This window comes from Phoenix dactylifera, chromosome 2 (assembly GCF_051530095.1).
Source record: "Phoenix dactylifera cultivar Ajwa chromosome 2, Ajwa_hap1_PhDact_Kaust_v1.1, whole genome shotgun sequence".
Lineage (NCBI taxonomy): Eukaryota > Viridiplantae > Streptophyta > Magnoliopsida > Arecales > Arecaceae > Phoenix > Phoenix dactylifera.
In genome coordinates this window covers 51790691-51812003 of record NC_143191.1, presented here as the reverse complement: position 1 = coordinate 51812003, position 21313 = coordinate 51790691, and the positions used below count along the sequence as shown (strand labels likewise).

Below are 21313 nucleotides of genomic sequence, written 5' to 3'. Positions count from 1 at the left end.
GTGAAAACAGCTTTTCTGAATGGAGATCTTGAAGAAGAGGTATACATGAAACAACCAAAAGGATTTTGTTCTGATCAAGGTAATCATTTGGTTTGCAAGTTAAAGAAGTCTATATATGGACTAAAGCAAGCATCCCGACAGTGGTATTTAAAATTTCATGATGTTATCACTTCATATGGGCTTACAGAGACCATCGTGGATAATTGCATATACCTCAAGATTAGTGGGAGCAAGTTTATTTTCTCAGTTCTGTATGTTGACGATATCCTGCTTGCAACCAATGATTGGGCATTGTTGCATGATACTAAAGAGTTTCTTTCTAAGAACTTTGAAATGAAGGATATGGATGAAGCTTCTTATGTCATTGGCATAGAGATTCATAGAGATTGGTCTCAAAAGACATTAGGATTGTCTTATAAAGCCTACATTGAAAGAGTTCTGAAGAAATTCAAAATGAATGAATGCAAACCGAATGCAGCGCCCATACTGAGAGGTGATAAATTCAGTGTAAGTCAATGTCCAAAAAATGCCTTGGAAAAGAAAGAGATGGAAAGCATTCCTTATGCATCAGCAGCTGGCAGTTTGATGCATGCACAAGTCCGTACAAGACCTGACATAGCATTTGCTGTGGGAATACTAGGCAGATATCAAAGTAATCTAAGAATGGATCATTGGAAGGCTGCCAAAAAGGTTATGAGATATCTACAAGGAACCAAGAATCGCATGCTCACTTACAAGCATGTAGACAATCTAGAAGTGGTTGGATATTTAGATTCAAATTTTGCTGGATGTCAAGATTCTAGAAAATTCACTTCAAGATATGTCTTTATGCTAGCTGGAGGTGCTATATCATGGAAGAGCGCCAAACAGACAATAGTTGCATCATCTACCATGGAGGAAGAGTTTATAGCGTGCTTTGAAATAATTTCACAGGCGAAATGGTTACGGAATTTATCACAAGGCTTCAAGTTGTGAATTCAATATCAAAGCCATTGAGGATTTACTGTGACAACTCGACAGCAGTTTTCTTCTCAAAGAATAACAAAAGTGGAAGCCGAAGCAAATATATTGACATAAAGTATCTAGCTGTCAGAAAAAAAGTAAAGAAACAAGAAGTGGCCATTGAGCATATAAGTACAGACTTAATGATTGCAGATCCTATGACAAAAGGACTCCAAATAAATGTGTATACACAACATGTAGAGAGCATGGGATTACTTGGATCATTTGATGCTTAATTTCTTGTTTTCGTCTTACTTGCTTATTGTCAATAAAAGTAATTTTATTTGTGCACATATAATTTTGCTCTTAATATTGTCCATTGGGACATTTGGACCCCGAGTGACTTATTGGAAGTCATTCATAAAGAATTACCACATTAAAATCTTATTTAGAGTGAATAAAACATTGTAATACTTGGAAGGAAATGTTTACTAAGTGGAGACATAATCGCCATGATTCATGTGTTTTATCTTTCTAATTAAGAATAAATTTTGAGCAGTTTGTAATTGGTGGCCATATTCAGTTTTTGAATTTCTCAACCCATACAGTCTTTTAGATGTGCCATGAGAGCCAAGTGGGAGAATGTAAGCATACGTCTCCATGTAGGAGACTTAAGGTGGCCCACATGCCACATCTAGTTTTTAAATTATTATAATTATGTAATATATTATTTTATTCAAAAAATCATATCTGGGAGTTGAGATTTTAATGTAACTGCTTGTAACCACTCAATCAGATCATGTTAACGTTGAGGGCTAGTTAACGTTGAGTGGGTATCTCCACTTCCTTGATGGAAGGAAAGTGGGTGAGATATTCATGTGGATATGGGTTTTGGCCTATCTATAAAATTGCCTGTGATTATCCATCAGGTCACATACTTATGGGAAATAGACTAGGCTGAAAACTCTATCCTTTACTCTCCATATAGACAGTGAGGGTTGTGAGGTTTGCTGGGATTTTATCCAACTAATCTCTTGGTTCTCTAATCGGCTTAAACAACTATGGCTGGAGGTTAGTCCGTATTATATGTGATTATCTTTTCTTCCGTATGTAGTGTTATTATTTCTCCCAAATTTCTTTCATCCACATCTTGGGCAACAGCAAGTCAGAGCTAGTTACATGACAATAAAATGCCTAAATCCTTAAACCAAGAATTTAATTGAACTAACAATTATATAGAAAAGTTCCCATAAGAGAATTTGTTTTTCATTAGGATAAAATTCTTGTTAGATGGAAAAGCTTTCTTGAATTATAAAATTATGTCTTTGGTTGCCAACCAGCTACCCCAGAAAACCAACATCTTGTCTCCACAATCATGAGTTTCAGTTTCTCCAGTGATGTGAAACTTTCTGCTTTACTCATCAAAATTATGTTATAGTTTCCAAATCAGAGAAGTCTGATAAGAAAATATATTGTTTTTAACATCATCTTCCTCTCAGAAAGACACAAAAGTGCCCCTCTAGTACCAGTATATAACAAATACATAAAAGAGAAAAGCACTGGCAGACTCTACTAAAGCATCATAACAATGAGAGAAACGCTTTGTTGTAGTTTCTAAACCAAATTTCTATACAAATAATGGAAGCCATATATAGTGTTGGACATGAAAATATTCCGTATCGCTTAGGATCAAGCAGGAAGGGATAGATAAAATACATCTAGGAGCTAAATCTTATGAAAATATTGCTTTGTTAAAGTCTAACAGTAACAGGTTGAGGCTAGCTCTAGTTCATATAAATTAAAAGCTCACAACTCCCAGCGTATTACCGATCCAAATCCTATCTTAACAAACGGAGCACAAAGGTGAAACAATAGGTAATGCCTTATATACATGCACTTGGGCCGATACCTTGCATGTATAATTAAAACTGATAAATTTTTCCAAACAGAAAGGTCCAACTCATTCTGGAGATCCAAAATCAAATGTATAACAAAGACAAACAGCATCAGATATATACTGCAGTAAAATCATTCTGAATTCTTCATTGGAACAAAACAACAAACAATTGCATGGCATGAAAGAGATCCAAGTATTAGGCAGCATATTAGCATTCAACAGATTATATTGCACCTTGAAAAGAGCATAAAGGGGGCGAACTGGATAAAGTAGGAGACGAAAAGCGGCGTTAATCGGAGGCGGTGACGACCAAAGGGGCTACTCCAGTCGGTGGTAAAGTCGCGGGAGGTGGAGCGCCGCCGGAATGCAGAGAGAGAACGGAGTCGATGGGGACGGGGGTTGTCTGAAGGCGGAGACGGGCAGCCTGAGGTCGATTACCGCCGGAGATGAGAGAGTACGAGAGGAGAATGAGATGCGGAAGAGAGGAGAGAAAGGGCGAAACAGCCGCCTCGGAGGGACCATCCCAGCGGGTCCCGTACAAAACCCAGAGGCCTAGGTTTTGTACGGGACCCGCTGGGATGGTCCCTCCGAGGCGGCTGTTTCGCCCTTTCTCTCCTCTCTTCCGCATCTCATTCTCCTCTCGTACTCTCTCATCTCCGGCGGTAATCGACCTCAGGCTGCCCGTCTCCGCCTTCAGACAACCCCCGTCCCCATCGACTCCGTTCTCTCTCTGCATTCCGGCGGCGCTCCACGTCCCGCGACTTTACCACCGGCTGGAGTAGCCCCTTTGGTCGTCACCGCCTCCGATTAACGCCGCTTTTCGTCTCCTACTTTATCCAGTTCGCCCCCTTTATGCTCTTTTCAAGGTGCAATATAATCTGTTGAATGCTAATATGCTGCCTAATACTTGGATCTCTTTCATGCCATGCAATTGTTTGTTGTTTTGTTCCAATGAAGAATTCAGAATGATTTTACTGCAGTATATATCTGATGCTGTTTGTCTTTGTTATACATTTGATTTTGGATCTCCAGAATGAGTTGGACCTTTCTGTTTGGAAAAATTTATCAGTTTTAATTATACATGCAAGGTATCGGCCCAAGTGCATGTATATAAGGCATTACCTATTGTTTCACCTTTGTGCTCCGTTTGTTAAGATAGGATTTGGATCGGTAATACGCTGGGAGTTGTGAGCTTTTAATTTATATGAACTAGAGCTATCATGTTCTCTCTCCCCTCTCTCCCCTCTCTCCCCTCTCTCTTTCATCTTCGTTCTCGTTTGGGCCTATTGCTCTTTTTCTATTGCTCCATCACCGTGATGTCTAATGGCCGACTTCGGTTTCATCACCGTGGTTGGCCTAGCCCGGCCAGCCTCCCGTTCTCGCTGTAGGGGCTGAACTCCTCTTCCACCGCCAGCGCCGTTGCCGCCACCGCCTCCTTGAGCGGCATCGGTGGCCGCATCACATTCGTCTTGCTGCCGCCGGACTTCCTAGCCCGCCGCTGCTCCGCCTTCTTCCCAGTGCCGCTCCGGTACTTGAGCCGGACCCGAGCGGGCTGGTTCTCGACGGTGGGGTTGGCGGTGGCGGATGCTGGAAGTTCGGCAGGGGAGGCGGCGGCGGAGGAGACTTGCTCGGTCGTGGGATCGTCGGCTAGCGCATGAGGGGGCGAGGGGAAGAATTATCCTATCAACAATGAACAAACCATCCCTTCATTACTTGGAAGTTGGGATAGTAGCATTTATCATAATAAAAATAAAGCCCCATCCAACCGGCAAAAAAAAAAAGAAAATCAGGAGCCCATCTCAGGTCAAGGGAGAACTATAGCTGGAAGCCTGGAACAATGGAACTGGAGCAATGTGAGGGGAGGAGTCCGAAGACCAAAATCGAAAAAGAGAAGGGATGAACAGTGGATCTTCCTCAGAGTTTCGACTGGGTCACGGGATGAACAGTGGATCTTTCTTCCTCAGAGTTTCGACTGGGTCCACCCACGGGAAGACTCGTAGCCACCTCCCTCTCCCCCCCCCACCTAAAAAACCGGCCCGATGGGGAAGCTCCAGAGTCCCACCTCCGAGTTCTGAGCTCTCTCGCTCCCCCCACCTCTCTCTCTCTCTTTCTCTCTCTCTCTTCCATCCGGGCTTGAAGCTATATGGGGCTTTACTTCCGAGCTTGGGCAAAATTCATCCGGAATCGAGCTCGAAGAGGAGGAGGAGGAGAGATCTTACCGGCGACTGTGAGTCGGTGACCGGAGCCGCGGAGGTTGCCGTCCGGGGGAGAAGGACACCGAGAGGAGGCGGCGGCGACGACACCGGCGGAAATCGAGAGGAGGCGGCGGCGACGACACCGGCGGAAACCGAGAGGAGGCAGCGGCTACAGGGAAACCGGCGGAAACCGGCTACAGGGGGCGGTGGTTCTCCGCGAGGGAAGGGGGGGCTCTCAGGCGAGGGAAGGGGGGCGGCGGCACTCAGTGAGGGAAAGGGGGGGGTCTCAACGAGGGAAGGGGGAGGGGGGGTTTAGGAATTAGGGCTTTAGTTTTGTTTCTTAATGTTTTTTAATATATTATATTTTACTGTTTTATAGTCGGGCCGGGCTGAACCGGGCCATTTTTAAAAGTTTCCAGGCCCGGCCCGATTTTTTTGATCGGGCCGTTTTTCCTGCCCAGGCCCGACCAATGGGCTCTTTTTCAATGCCCAAGCCCGAAAAATTTCGGGCCGGGCTGGGCGGGCCGGGCAGGCCAGAAGGCCCGTGATCACCTCTAGTAGAGGGGGAGCGTCTACCCAACGCGTGGCGCTTCGTGGGGTCACCTGTTTTCGTTATGTTGTTTCTGAGGAGCATCTGCCTCATGTTAGAAACTCAATGAAATGCCAAAAACATCAATATCTATATTTATTTTATTTAATAAATATATAAATATAAATATTTATTAGATCTAAAAATTTATATTTATATTTATTTTAAATAGATACATATACAAATTAGATACTAAAAATATGGATACAAATATGAATATAAATCAGATAATTAAACTTGTGACAAGGCAATCAAAAATATTATTAAGTGGATGGTAAATTAAGTTAATAACATATTAACGTTGTTATATTTAATTTTTAAAAGTTCATTGATATTATATAAAACTAAATAAGGATATTTGAAAATAGATCGGACAATTGGCTATCTATATTTATATCTATTTTTTATATTTAAATTTTTATCCATATTTGGATAGTTTCGAATACAAAAATAGATCCGAATGGACATTATCCAATTTACTTTCACTATATTTGGAAGAACGGACGATCTGGGCTAGTGATAAAGCATGGCACACTAAATGATGAATTTAGCATGAATCTCAAGATGAAGTAAACGGCAACCAAAAGATCTCAAATGCATTTTATTGCATTGCTCTCGATCTATTTAGGTGTGTGTTGACTGCATGAGTTAAAGCATTTGAAGTCTGATTACTTTAAATAGAAGTTTATGCACTTGGTTTTGTATAAGCATAAATGTCTTACCATTTGTAAAGCAAGTGTCCCTGTGATCATCTGTGCTATTTTGATTTTTGATGATGTTTAGCCATCCCTATAATTACATGAGAAATTCCTATCTCAGATTCTCATCTTAGGAAGGCAACAAGAGTCCAGTTCTCAGGAAATTGGTATACTGTGTTGAGAAGTCTCATTGCAGAGGGTCAAAGAAAGAAATAGAAATTAAGAATTTGGTTGCTCCTCTTGCCACTCTCATGTGCATTGCATGTACTTAATGGTATATTTTGCATGCAACTTCAACTTTAAAAGGAAAACGATGTTGCAGCCCTACCTAGGATCTGGACAGTTATAGCTTTAGTTTGTAGCAGGTGAGAAGATTTTGAGACACTTGTTTCCTGTTGCATCCAAATATAGCTAGAGTTGTTTTAATTGAAAATTGCCATTCTAGCTCCATGCATACCGACTTTCATAGCATTTTCAATTATCATCAACAATACATATCAGAAGATGAACATTGATTGATTTTTCACAAAATCAGTGCAGCTATGCTAGTTTTCAAAGCTAGAGCCATCTAGTTAATTGTTTTTTTAATAATATCAAGTTAATTATTAGAATAGAATTTTGTTACCATTAACATTTCACTGTATAACCTTAAAACAGAATAAGTGGTTTCATGCTTGACCTGCTTTTCCTGTCAGTTGAACTGGATTGAGTCCAAAGTTTAGGCACTAAAATCAAGTCAAATCTAGGTTGGTGACTGCTGTCCAAGTCCAATTGAGCTTACATAGATTAGTTCATAAAAATGAACTTGCATGGAAATGATTAGCACAAAGAGTACTTGAAATCAATCCATAAAAGAGCTGGTCCAAGCTAGGTAACACACACACACCAAAAAAAAAGGAACCAACTCAAATCATGAAAAACAATATGAGAGCTTAGTACCTAATGTGCAACCTGTTTAGCAGAACCATGCAATGAGTGGCAACCAAACTAGCAAAAGCAAAGTTGCTGGGATGAGAACAGTCCATGGTAACACCACAAGCTCATACTCTACTATGAGAACGATGAAATCATGACATGTTGATGTATCTTCCTGGGATGTTTACCAACATGAATGCCTTTTTTGTAATCACTAACTTGCGTTATTTGTAATCAAAGGCATAACAACATAATCATTTATCTAGATATTTCTGTTAGAAAATGTTGGCACTCCTTTCCTTTTCCAGATCAAATGCACAAGCAACCGAGCTTTGCAGCTGAGCTTTTTTTGCTTTTTTGTTCAGAACTGGTAGCTGAGGTTTGGCTTCTGAATATATGGACAGCAGACAGAGAAAGCGGATATTGCTTGGCACTGAACAAGTGGAAAATATTTCATAATTTGCCAAAAGAGCATCTAGAGATAAGAGGGAAAATAGAGATTATGACACCTTTCTTTAGAAGGCTTGCAGCGTACCCAAATAAAATTATATCTGTTACTCTATCATTTACCGATTTTTAATTAATGTTCTCGAGGAAACCCTAAAGAGGATACAAGAAGCAACAGAAGAGAAGGTGGATAAATACAGGCCTTAACAAAAGCCAGCTCAGAAACATCTTTGGAACTGACAGTGCTAGACTTTGTCGCAAGTTGGTCGTCGCACAAAACTACTGTCCCACTCCCCAAATGAATCGGTCCGGATCTTGAAGCTTGAATCCACGGTACTTAAAAATACAACAAGAACTTATAGCAGCAAGTATAAGTACATCAACTGTCAAATTTGAGTAGGAACCGTTCCTAGTCAAAACTTTGAGATCCCATTTGCGGACACCACAAACAACTGAAGGCAGCACACAAAAAACTCAACGGCTCGCATCTATAAGAAGACGGATTTTAAGCGAACAAGAACCACAGGGTAGAAGTACTGAGGATGGTGACAGTTCAGCAGATGTCTGTATTTCTACTCCATTTTCATGCAATGAGATGCCCATCTCCCCAAGCTCCAATGACGTGATCAAGAAATAATCACCACACCTGCACTGATGGAAGAACTCTTGAACATCACCTAGAGTCTCCATTGCCATGTCCCCCAATTTGACTTCATCATCCACAACCTCCACAACCTGCCTGGAAGCTTGCAGCTCCCTATCATAGTTTGCTCTGGACTTGGAATCAGAAAGAACTTCCCATGCCTTCTGCACATCGAGGAAATTTTCTTCTTGTTTGGGTCGAAGATCCGATTCATCTAGTGTCCCATGCAATTTATCAGGATGAGAACTAAGGACAGCAGCCCTGTAACCCACTCGGATTTCATCATAGCTCGCATCCTCCCTCACTGACAAAACATCATAGTGTGTCCTTTGGATCGAATTTTTGTCAATAAAAAGCATGGTAGAAGCTTATTCTTCAACCTTTCACAGGATATAGAAAAAAAAATGATGAGACAAAGAAGCGTAAATAATGAACTTCCACAGATGAAAAAACTGCAGTAGAGGAGCAAGAAGTTCACTTTGTTTTGGTGGGTACTTGATATCATGTTATATTAATGATAGTACCTCATTTTCATGCTTGCAAACCAACATACTTCCAACAATACGATACGACATGATATTATACAGGATTCATGTAGCATTCCATCAAGATGGCAAAATCACACAAGAAAGATAAAAGAAGGTAGCTCTAGAACTGGATAAACGAATAAGCATAGGGAAAGAATTTGTTGGTAACTAGCAAGCATTAAATTATAAGAGAAGAGTATGCCAACATGGGATTATGTTTCACCATCACTCTTTACCTTTATTATGGTGCTCTGGAAATACAAGAAGTTCCCGATATAAAGTCTTGTTTTCTTTTTTATTATTCTTTTTTTTTATTAGGCTATGGAAATTTAAAATCTTGTGCTTGACAGCTCGCTAGATGAAATTAAATTGCATAAGCAACAATACAGGAAGAGTATAAGAAAAATAAAATGAAAACTAATTGATAAGGGAATAGCTGGGCCAAAAAAAGGGATATGTCAAGAAGCAAGTGGTAATGAGTTTCTGGGAAATTCCAAAAAGCCCTAAAAGCACGTGATTTGCATATTTTTATTTTTTTTTCTACTTTTGCTTGCATGGCAAATAGATTTTGAGCATCACAATGAGTCGGAGTGGATTGGTGGCATCAGTGTGGATGACAAAAGACTTAACTTTGGGCTTGGGCCTGCATGATTAATAAACCAAGGTTTTCAGCTTGGCCAAGATCTTTGTTTGTAACAGTGTCAAGCACCTGCCCCAGTATGACATATATGAAAATCTCAGCTGATATAAATTGGCAAACCCGAGATATTGGCCAGTACAGTATTCATATCAACCAATATTTTTCATTCTTTATTTCTTAAATAAGTTTTTTTTAAAATAACAAATCTCAAAATTATTGCTCGGATGGTTGAGTCTCGGATTAAATATATCAACCAGAATATAGACATCTTGGTCCTAAAATATCGGCCAAGATCTCGAAAAATATCCGTTCCCTAAGAATTTCCCCACCTATCAATATTGACTGAGATAAACTGAGATATCGGATCCTCAGCCTTTATCACTCATTGAGATAATTGATATCTTGGTATATAAGAACCTTGTGACAAACTAGCAATCAAATACTTCGAGTCGCCTTGGTTGGACTTAATTTCCCATGGTCGAGACCAAGGTTCCCCGTACCGGTACCGAACCCCGTACCGGTACCGAACCCCGTATCGGTGCCGCACTAGCATAAGCGTACCGAGTGTTGGTACGGTACGGTACGCGGTACGTCAGGCGTACCGACACTGGCGTACCGATACCGGTATCGGTACGCTTATGCTAGTGCGGCACCGGTACGGGGTTCGGTACCGGTACGGCGAACCTTGGTCGAGACTATGTGGTGGAGAAATTAGATAAGAAGGGAGGAAAAGTTGGATGATTTTCTTTGGAGAGACAATTCCCAACTTAGACCTAAAGTATGTTCATGATCAAGTTTCTGTTTGGTAGAAGTAGAATGCTGAGAAGTGGTTGGTACATAGTTTTCTTTAATTAAAAACAATGAAGCCTTAGGTTGAGAAAGCTAAGGACATGACTAGGGTCCTACTGGAATAGTTCACTGGATACTAGGTAATAAGGAAAATGCATGTCAAGATTTGTTATAAGATATCACAAAAGGAGAGGTAATTGCATAGAACAATGATTTATAGGTGGAAGTGTAAGCTCATGCAATTAAACTGCTGAAAGGGTAATGTGCAAGCCTGAAGACATAAGGTGTAAGCTTCACACATTTTTTCTTTTTATCCAAGAGTAGTGTACTGCACAAAATTATGTGAAATAAAGTATGGTGAAAGGGTACGAGTGTTATGCTTGGAACATGCCATCATCTTTAACTTTTGTAAATATCTCATATTTCATTAACCAAAATGCACAAGCCAAAGCACATATAACAAAGGTGGCTTCTTGTTTCAATATCTCCATGTTTGGCATTTGTTTAGAGTTTAAATTTTTCACAGTGACATATGATGTATCATACCACACCCAAAGTTTGGTACATGAGTATAAACACAATGAAATCAAAAGATATGTGAATGACTTTCTCACATGCATGCCTTCTATAAAAGGATTAGACTAAGGTGCATGTCATGTCACATGTGTCACACATGAACCAGCTTGCGATGCTTATGCCTCCCTGCTATAGCCTCATCGAAGAGATTAAATGTTTTTTACAAGGAAAATCTAATCTGCATGCCTTTAAAGAGGTGTAAAGTAAGAAGAAAAGCATGCATCACACATTGAACACCCAGGCGATGCATATAGATCCCCTATTTAACATATAGTTTCATCCATGAGACTTAAGGCATTTGTCAAGAGGTGAGCGCGAGTCTTTTCAAAATGATGATTGAAGTCATGAGGCAATGTTAGAATATCATATGGCATGCAAGGCCAAGAATATTAATGTGAGAGGTTAGGAAGGATTTTAGGATTAGATTTTTTGAGAGACTACCCATGTATAACTTTCACCAAACTTTCATTCATAAAAATCATGCATAACTTTCACCAAAACTTCATTCATAAAAATATTAAATTCTCACTTATGGACCATATGAGTGAGGAAGTGAGGTGACTATGAGATCATGTTTTATAAGATATCTTTGGGGAGAAACAGGAGGAAATGACATTCTATCCAAGCTTATAGTAATTTAGATGGAAAACAACTTCAAGCACTGGTGGTTCCTAACATGCAGGCACAACTTAATCAAAGAAAAGAAACTAACATATGTTGGACCAATTTGAAAGGAAACCTGTACTATAACGGCATTATAATGATTTGAAATGTTTTATCCTGCCGAAGCATATAGGATGTATCTAACCATATTTAGTCAAAGAATCAGACCAAATACCCAACAAATTTATTGTCAAAAAAAGAAGTAAAAATTACAATTATAACAGCTTTTTAAATAGAGAAGCCTGTCAAACCAATTCATTGGTTAATAAATCTTTCACCATTCCCAGAGAGATAAAGTGATCTCGCAAAAAGGATCACCAAAAAAAGAAAAAGAACCTCTGATATAACAAGCTTATCATTGCATAAGTGGCTTCAAATGGACTTAGAAACCCAAACAAAACCTAAACTCTACAAAAATTCAGCATCTTGATCTATAATTTTATACTTAATCCAATAATCAATACACAAAGTGACTTTCTTGGAATTTGGCAATATTAAAATGATTTCCACCGGCAACACCTACAAGCACACCACCCATTAACATAGAACATGACGAACAACCACAAACCTACTACCTTATACTAGACCTTACTGAACTCAAAACAACCCAGCTTTCGGTATAATTCTCAACAAAAAACCAATTTAGTTTGACTATGAGATTCTCTAATCTCCCTTCCCACCTAGGCTTGTCAATCTTAGTGGCTCGTCCCAACAAGAAGCAGTTATCCTTCATATGATTCTACAACTTGCTCAATAGAGACAAGGAAAAATACTTAAGAGTTGAAGCCAAAACCAACTAAAGGCTTTTTTGAACTTCTACCACAGGTTAAAAAATTGGGAGCCTCCACTGTAAGCATACGTCTCCATGTAGGAGACTTAAGATGGCCCACATGCCACATCTAGTTTTTAAATTATTATAATTATGTAATAGTATTATTTTATTCAAAAAATCATATCTGGGAGTTGAGATTTTAACGTAACTGCTTATAACCACTCAATCAGATCATGTTAATGTTGAGGGCTAGTTAACGTTGAGTGGGTATTCCCACTTCCTTGATGGAAGGAAAGTGGGTGAGATATTCAGGTGGATATGGGTCTTGGCCTGTCTATAAAATTGCCTGTGATTATCCATCAGGTCACATACTTATGAGAAATAGACTAGGCTGAAAACTCTATCCTTTACTCTCCATATAGACAGTGAGGGTTGTGAGGTTTGCTGGGATTTTATCCAACTAATCTCTTGGTTCTCTAATTGGCTTAAACAACTATGGCTGGAGGTCAGTCCGTATTATATGTGATTATCTTTTCTTCCGTATGTAGTGTTATTATTTCTCCCAAATTTCTTTCATTATTGGTATCAGAGCCTGCTTCTATGCTATGTTGTTTAGTCAAAGGGTGGATAAAATTTGAAAGTACCTGCAAGCGTTTATCAATTGTTGGCAAGCGTTTATCAATTGTTGGATAGGGTGATAGAATCAAACAATTTTTACTTCTTGCAATCTATTAAACAAAGGCATCTGTGATTTCTATTATGGCCCAGCATGTTTATCCTTCTAATAGAAATTTGTGGTCTTGTTATCTGAGAGCTAGCTTATAAAAATTATCACTGATTTGCCTCTGTTTACTGTGTTTCATTTGATATGACTTGCAAGTTTATTGACACCTATATTCTTTTACATGTAATGATAGAGTTGTAGTACTTTAAATTAGTTATCAACTCTATCTTTAAATTGAGATAAACTTATGATATTAGCCAGTGTCATGATTTATCGGTGAATACCGTGAATTTTGAGTTTGATTGCACTTTACCGTGATTATCTATTCATGTATTAGAGAGGTGTATTTCAGCTTGCATCAAATACACATATTCATGATTATCTATTCTTCTATTTATGATTATCTGTTCAATTTGAATTTTGTTGTGTTAAAGAAATCTGGTTTTAGGCGAAGTCCTTGAGGGCTAACATTCTGGTGATATCAAAACTTTAGAGAAGCAAAGTTCAAATACAACATCGACTTGTTTTAGAAATATTAGTTGGATAGATGTTGCAATACTAAGACATTTATCAATTTCCATATGCCTATAAGCTTGTCAACATGTTTAATAAATTAAAGGCTTCGAATTTGAAATTGACTATGCTGGAATGATATCTGAAGATTATATGTGAGAGTCATTATCACATATCAACACATAGTCTATTGGCACTTGAATTTTAAGAAGCTAAATATGATGTGGACTCCAATACATGATGAATTTCACGGCAACTATTATTGCATGTATGTGTTGATAGCAGCATTAAGTTCATTTTGAAGTCTGCAATATAAATATTTGTACACACCGATTACTTATCTGCTTGCTTGGTGTGTTGGTGCTATGCGTAGTTCAAAGTGCCGAATTCATTGCATTATGTTTAAGAGAAATAAATGTAGATGAGATTGACATTTGCTCTTATTTTGCGGACGTGTGCATTTTATATCTCCATGCTTATGTGGCTTCACTTTGCTAGATTTTTAGTGTGCCTTTGGTACTGTGTGCAAAAGGGTTATACAAATATCCTATAGGACTATTGTCATAGTCTTGCTCATATTCTGTTGCACACGCCATGATAAACTATGCACTTCGGATTATTTGAGATGTATGGTTTTATTGTGCATCAACATATTTTAAATGACTGCATAAGCATAAAAGATTTTTGAAATATTGGATAAGGCCATATTAAGGACATGAACATCATTGTGTATTAAGACTAGCCACAGCATCTTATGACACCTAGATGTTGCATGATATTTACACTAATGGCAATCCATATTGCAATTAAGTCATAGTAAGTGGTTACTTGGCCCCATAGGGAGGTGATCATTTGGGTGATTTAATTGGAATAAGATAGTGGTTTAAATATTAAGAAAGGGAATACTAAATACCCACAGGTGTAGCATTCCTTTTTTTTAAAAGTACTTAAAAAAAAACCATTAGTCTTATTATAAAAGCTATACGCAAATCTAATGCATTTTGCAGCCTCTACCCATAGGAAGGTTTAGATTTTGCTATTGAATTTGACATTGGTTGATTCAAATTACAGTTATTGTTTCAAAGCATTACTTTTATTCTTGGTTATTGCAGTTGCTGCTAATTCTTTTTTGAACAATGACTCTCATATTCCAACCTTGAATAGTGAAAAATTTTCGGACTGGAAAGACAATCCTTTTGACATTAGGGTGTATGGACCTTGATTTAGCACTCAGTGTGGATGAGCCAGCTGTGCCCACGGAATCAAGTCCCGCTGTGGAAAGGATGGGCTATGAGCGATGGGAGCGATCCAATCGTTTAAGCCTAATGCTCATCAAGGCATATGTTAGCAAGAGCATTAGAGGCTCTATTCCACAGTGTGATAAGGTAAAGGACTACATAAAGGCCATTGAAGAGCAATTTGTTAGTTCTGACAAGGCATTGGCTAACACCCTTCTGAACAAGTTGTCAATGATGAAACATCCCAAATCTAGGAGTGTGCGTGAGCACATAATGGAGATGAGGGACATTGCAGCCCAACTCAAGTCCCTAGAGATTGAGATTTCAGAGTCTTTTCTTGTTCATTTCATGCTCAACTCTCTCCCTGCAGAATATGGACCATTTAAAATATCATACAACACACATAAGGAAAAATGGTCCGTTAATGAACTTCTGACTATGTGTGTGCAAGAAGAGGAGAGGTTGAAGCATGAAAATCTAGAGAGTGCTAATTTTGTCACTCATTAAAGGGGGCAAGGAAAGAAAGTCAAAGGTGCTGATACTAAGCAATGGAAGAAGAATGGGAAAGCGTCATTCAAGCGATGTGGCCATAAGGATGCATGCTTCTTCTGCAAGAAAAAGGGGCACCAAAAGAAAGATTGTCTGAAATACAAGCAATGGCTTGAAAAAAAAGGTAGTCTCAATGCTCTTGTGTGTTATGAATCTAATTTCATTAGCGCTCATCATAATACATGGTGGATTGATTCAGGAACCACAATTCATGTTGTCAATATCATGCAGGGCTTTCTCAACCTAAGGAAGCCGATGGGAAGTGAACAAGGCATCTATTCAGGAAATGGGATGTGTTCGCACGTCGAGGCTGTGGGGACTTTTAGACTTATTTTAGAAAATCGCTATGTTTTGGACCTTGTATATATTTTTTATGTTCCTTCATTTTCTAGAAATTTGGTCTCTGTATCTAGGTTGGCACTATTTGGTTATGAATTTAATTTTATTGGCTCAAACTCCTTTTATCTAAAAATTCTTTTGCCATAGGGTTTGGGACTTTAGTTAATGGTTTGTATAAATTGAACTTAGATCCTGCCTATGAGCAAAGTCTCCTAAACATGCATGATGTTGGTACTAAACGTACCATTGTTGATGAGTCATCCTCTACATTGTGGCATCGGAGATTAGGTCATATCTCCATAGAGAGAATGAAAAGGTTGGTTAATGATGGAGTACTCAAGGCTCTAGACTTTTTTGACTTTGGTACTTGTGTGGATTGCATAAAGGGAAAGCAAACCAACAAGACCAGTAAAGGTGCCAAGAGGAATAATGAAGTACTTAGGATCATACACACTGACATTTGTGGTCCATTCAGTACCCTTTGTCTAAATGGTCAGAAATATTTTATCTCATTCATTGATGACCATACATGCTATATATATCTCTACCTTCTGTTTGATAAAGCTGAAGCACTAGATGCTTTTAAAACATATAAGAAGGAAGTAGAGAAACAGTTAGAAAGAAAAATTAAGATTATCAGATCAGATAGGGGTGGTGAATATTATGGACGATACACAGAGTCAGGGCAAAGACTGGGTCCATTCGTAGATTTTCTTAAAGAAGAGGGTATCATTGCCCAATATACTATGCCGAGATCACCTCACCAAAATGGTGTTGCTGAAAGGCGAAACCGTACCCTCATGGATATGGTAAGAAGTATGTTGAGAAACAATGATCTTCCTTTGCTTTTGTGGAGTGAGGCCTTAAAAACTGCAGTGTATGTCTTAAACAGAGTTCCATCTAAAGCGGTTCCGAAAACGCCGTTTGAGCTATGGAAAGGGTGGAAACCAAGTTTGAGACATTTGCACATATGGGGTTGTCCAGTTGAGGTCAAGATATATAACCCACATTTAAAGAAATTAGACCCCAGAACAGTCAGTGGATATTTCATTGGCTATGCAGAAAAATCTAAGGGCTATAAATTTTATTGTCCCTCACACACACCTAGAATTGTTGAAGCCAGAAATGCAAAGTTCATTGAAAATGTTGACACTAGTGGGAGTACCATTCCTCGAAAGATGGAGTGGGAGGAAGCACGGAATCAAGATACTATATCCATGGACAAAAGTAAGTTGGTTATCTTCCAAGAAAATCAACTTGATTTTTTGGAGGAACAACCACCACCACCACCTCTACCTCAAAAGGAACAAGTCAACATAGAGCCTGAAGTTCAACACCCACTTGGTATGGGTGAGACTGAAGGTCTGAGGAGATCTTCAAGGGTAAGAAGATCTGCCATTTCTGGTGACTACCTTGTGTACCTAATGGAGTCTGACTTTGATGTTGGACCCAAGGATGATCCCATCTCATTTTCACAAGCCATGAGTAGGGAAGATTCAAAGGTTTGGTATGATGCCATGAAGGCAGAAATGGACTCTATGGCTAAAAACCAAGTCTGGGATATTGTTGAGTTACCTTAGGGAAATAAAGCTGTAAGCCGCAAATGGGTCTACAAAACTAAGAAAGACTCAAATGGTAACACTGAAAGATATAAAGCCAGACTGGTAGCTAAGAGTTTTACACATAAAGAAGGCATTGATTACCATAACACTTTCTCCCCAGTTTCTAAGAAAGACTAATTCAGAATAATCATGGCACTAGTAGCTCATTTTGATTTAGAGCTACATCAGATGGATGTGAAAACAGCTTTTCTGAATGGAGATCTTGAAGAAGAGGTATACATGAAACAACCAAAAGGATTTTGTTCTGATCAAGGTAATCATTTGGTTTGCAAGTTAAAGAAGTCTATATATGGACTAAAGCAAGCATCCCGACAGTGGTATTTAAAATTTCATGATGTTATCACTTCATATGGGCTTACAGAGAACATCGTGGATAATTGCATATACCTCAAGATTAGTGGGAGCAAGTTTATTTTCTCAGTTCTGTATGTTGACGATATCCTGCTTGCAACCAATGATTGGGCATTGTTGCATGATACTAAAGAGTTTCTTTCTAAGAACTTTGAAATGAAGGATATGGATGAAGCTTCTTATGTCATTGGCATAGAGATTCATAGAGATTGGTCTCAAAAGACATTAGGATTGTCTTATAAAGCCTACATTGATAGAGTTCTGAAGAAATTCAAAATGAATGAATGCAAACCGAATGCAGCGCCCATACTGAGAGGTGATAAATTCAGTGTAAGTCAATGTCCAAAAAATGCCTTGGAAAAGAAAGAGATGGAAAGCATTCCTTATGCATCAGCAGCTGGCAGTTTGATGCATGCACAAGTCCGTACAAGACCTGACATAGCATTTGCTGTGGGAATACTAGGCAGATATCAAAGTAATCTAAGAATGGATCATTGGAAGGCTGCCAAAAAGGTTATGAGATATCTACAAGGAACCAAGAATCGCATGCTCACTTACAAGCATGTAGACAATCTAGAAGTGGTTGGATATTCAGATTCAAATTTTGCTGGATGTCAAGATTCTAGAAAATCCACTTCAAGATATGTCTTTATGCTAGCTGGAGGTGCTATATCATGGAAGAGCGCCAAACAGACAATAGTTGCATCGTCTACCATGGAGGAAGAGTTTATAGCGTGCTTTGAAACAATTTCACAGGCGAAATGGTTACGGAATTTATCACAAGGCTTCAAGTTGTGAATTCAATATCAAAGCCATTGAGGATTTACTGTGACAACTCGACAGCGGTTTTCTTCTCAAAGAATAACAAAAGTGGAAGCCGAAGCAAATATATTGACATAAAGTATCTAGCTGTCAGAAAAAAAGTAAAGAAACAAGAAGTGGCCATTGAGCATATAAGTACAGACTTAATGATTGCAGATCCTATGACAAAAGGACTCCAAATAAATGTGTATACACAACATGTAGAGAGCATGGGATTACTTGGATCATTTGATGCTTAATTTCTTGTTTTCGTCTTACTTGCTTATTGTCAATAAAAGTAATTTTATTTGTGCACATATAATTTTGCTCTTAATATTGTCAATTGGGACATTTGGACCCCGAGTGACTTATTGGAAGTCATTCATAAAGAATTACCACATTAAAATCTTATTTAGAGTGAATAAAACATTGTAATACTTGGAAGGAAATGTTTACTAAGTGGAGACATAATCGCCATGATTCATGTGTTTTATCTTTCTAATTAAGAATAAATTTTGAGCAGTTTGTAATTGGTGGCCATATTCAGTTTTTGAATTTCTCAACCCATACAGTCTTTTAGATGTGCCATGAGAGCCAAGTGGGAGAATGTAAGCATACGTCTCCATGTAGGAGACTTAAGATGGCCCACATGCCACATCTAGTTTTTAAATTATTATAATTATGTAATATATTATTTTATTCAAAAAATCATATCTGGGAGTTGAGATTTTAATGTAATTGCTTGTAACCACTCAATCAGATCATGTTAACGTTGAGGGCTAGTTAACGTTGAGTGGGTATCTCCACTTCCTTGATGGAAGGAAAGTGGGTGAGATATTCATGTGGATATGGATTTTGGCCTATCTATAAAATTGCCTGTGATTATCCATCAGGTCACATACTTATGGGAAATAGACTAGGCTGAAAACTCTATCCTTTACTCTCCATATAGACAGTAAGGGTTGTGAGGTTTGCTGGGATTTTATCCAACTAATCTCTTGGTTCTCTAATCGGCTTAAACAACTATGGCTGGAGGTTAGTCCGTATTATATGTGATTATCTTTTCTTCCGTATGTAGTGTTATTATTTCTCCCAAATTTCTTTCATCCACATCTTGGGCAACAGCAAGTCAGAGCTAGTTACATGACAATAAAATGCCTAAATCCTTAAACCAAGAATTTAATTGAACTAACAATTATATAGAAAAGTTCCCATAAGAGAATTTGTTTTTCATTAGGATAAAATTCTTGTTAGATGGAAAAGCTTTCTTGAATTATAAAATTATGTCTTTGGTTGCCAACCAGCTACCCCAGAAAACCAACATCTTGTCTCCACAATCATGAGTTTCAGTTTCTCCAGTGATGTGAAACTTTCTGCTTTACTCATCAAAATTATGTTATAGTTTCCAAGTCAGAGAAGTCTGATCAGAAAATATATTGTTTTTAACATCATCTTCCTCTCAGAAAGACACAAAAGTGCCCCTCTAGTACCAGTATATAACAAATACATAAAAGAGAAAAGCACTGGCAGACTCTACTAAAGCATCATAACAATGAGAGAAACGCTTTGTTGTAGTTTCTAAACCAAATTTCTATACAAATAATGGAAGCCATATATAGTGTTGGACATGAAAATATTCCGTATCGCTTAGGATCAAGCAGGAAGGGATAGATAAAATACATCTAGGAGCTAAATCTTATGAAAATATTGCTTTGTTAAAGTCTAACAGTAACAGGTTGAGGCTAGCTCTAGTTCATATAAATTAAAAGCTCACAACTCCCAGCGTATTACCGATCCAAATCCTATCTTAACAAACGGAGCACAAAGGTGAAACAATAGGTAATGCCTTATATACATGCACTTGGGCCGATACCTTGCATGTATAATTAAAACTGATAACTTTTTCCAAACAGAAAGGTCCAACTCATTCTGGAGACCCAAAATCAAATGTATAACAAAGACAAACAGCATCAGATATATACTGCAGTAAAATCATTCTGAATTCTTCATTGGAACAAAACAACAAACAATTGCATGGCATGAAAGAGATCCAAGTATTAGGCAGCATATTAGCATTCAACAGATTATATTGCACCTTGAAAAGAGCATAAAGGGGGCGAACTGGATAAAGTAGGAGACGAAAAGCGGCGTTAATCGGAGGCGGTGGCGACCAAAGGGGCTTCTCCAGCCGGTGGTAAAGTCGCGGGAGGTGGAGCGCCGCCGGAATGCAGAGAGAGAACGGAGTCGATGGGGACGGGGGTTGTTTGAAGGCGGAGACGGGCAGCCTGAGGTCGATTACCGCCGGAGATGAGAGAGTACGAGAGGAGAATGAGATGCGGAAGAGAGGAGAGAAAGGGCGAAACAGCCGCCTCGGAGGGACCATCCCAGCGGGTCCCGTACAAACCTAGGCCATTGGTTAATCTTTATCCAGACCCTACAGCAGAAGTGATTGCTCTATCGCCAGCAACCTTATTGGCAAAAAACCGCTTTCTGTGCGAGATATGCAACAAGGGCTTCCAGAGGGACCAAAACCTCCAATTGCACCGCAGAGGCCACAACCTCCCATGGAAGTTAAGGCAGCGGACAAGCACGGAGGTTCGCAAGAAGGTGTACGTTTGCCCTGAGACCACATGCGTGCACCACAACCCGAGCCGAGCTCTGGGGGATCTCACCGGGATCAAGAAGCACTTCTGCCGTAAGCACGGGGAGAAGAAGTGGAAGTGTGACAAGTGCTCAAAGAAGTATGCAGTGCTGTCTGACTGGAAGGCCCATGTCAAGATCTGTGGCACCAGGGAGTACAAGTGTGACTGTGGTACCATCTTCTCCAGGTTCACTTCTTCTGCTGAGCTTATACTAGATTCAACTTCTAATGTCCACAATTAA

The 21313-nt window shown here is 39.0% G+C and overlaps 3 protein-coding genes across 3 annotated transcripts; 2 read left to right on the top strand and 1 right to left on the bottom strand.

The window, feature by feature from the left end:
• Window positions 1-7712: 7712 nt before the first annotated feature.
• LOC103699309 (uncharacterized) lies at window positions 7713-20663 on the bottom strand. Its single transcript, XM_089929168.1, has 2 exons — window positions 20526-20663; window positions 7713-8706 (listed from the first exon to the last, which is right to left on the bottom strand). The coding sequence occupies exon 2, from the start codon at window positions 8683-8685 to the stop codon at window positions 8158-8160; it is 528 nt and encodes a 175-aa protein (XP_089785294.1). The 5' UTR covers window positions 8686-8706; window positions 20526-20663; the 3' UTR covers window positions 7713-8157.
• Window positions 14742-15275, top strand: LOC120108385 (uncharacterized). Its single transcript, XM_039121971.3, has one exon. It carries the CDS (start codon window positions 14742-14744, stop codon window positions 15273-15275), a length of 534 nt encoding a protein of 177 aa, XP_038977899.3.
• A 74-nt stretch (window positions 20664-20737) lies between the features above and the next one.
• Window positions 20738-21313, top strand: LOC149768393 (zinc finger protein GAI-ASSOCIATED FACTOR 1-like). The gene has a single exon (XM_089928411.1). It carries the CDS (start codon window positions 20738-20740, stop codon window positions 21311-21313), a length of 576 nt encoding a protein of 191 aa, XP_089784537.1.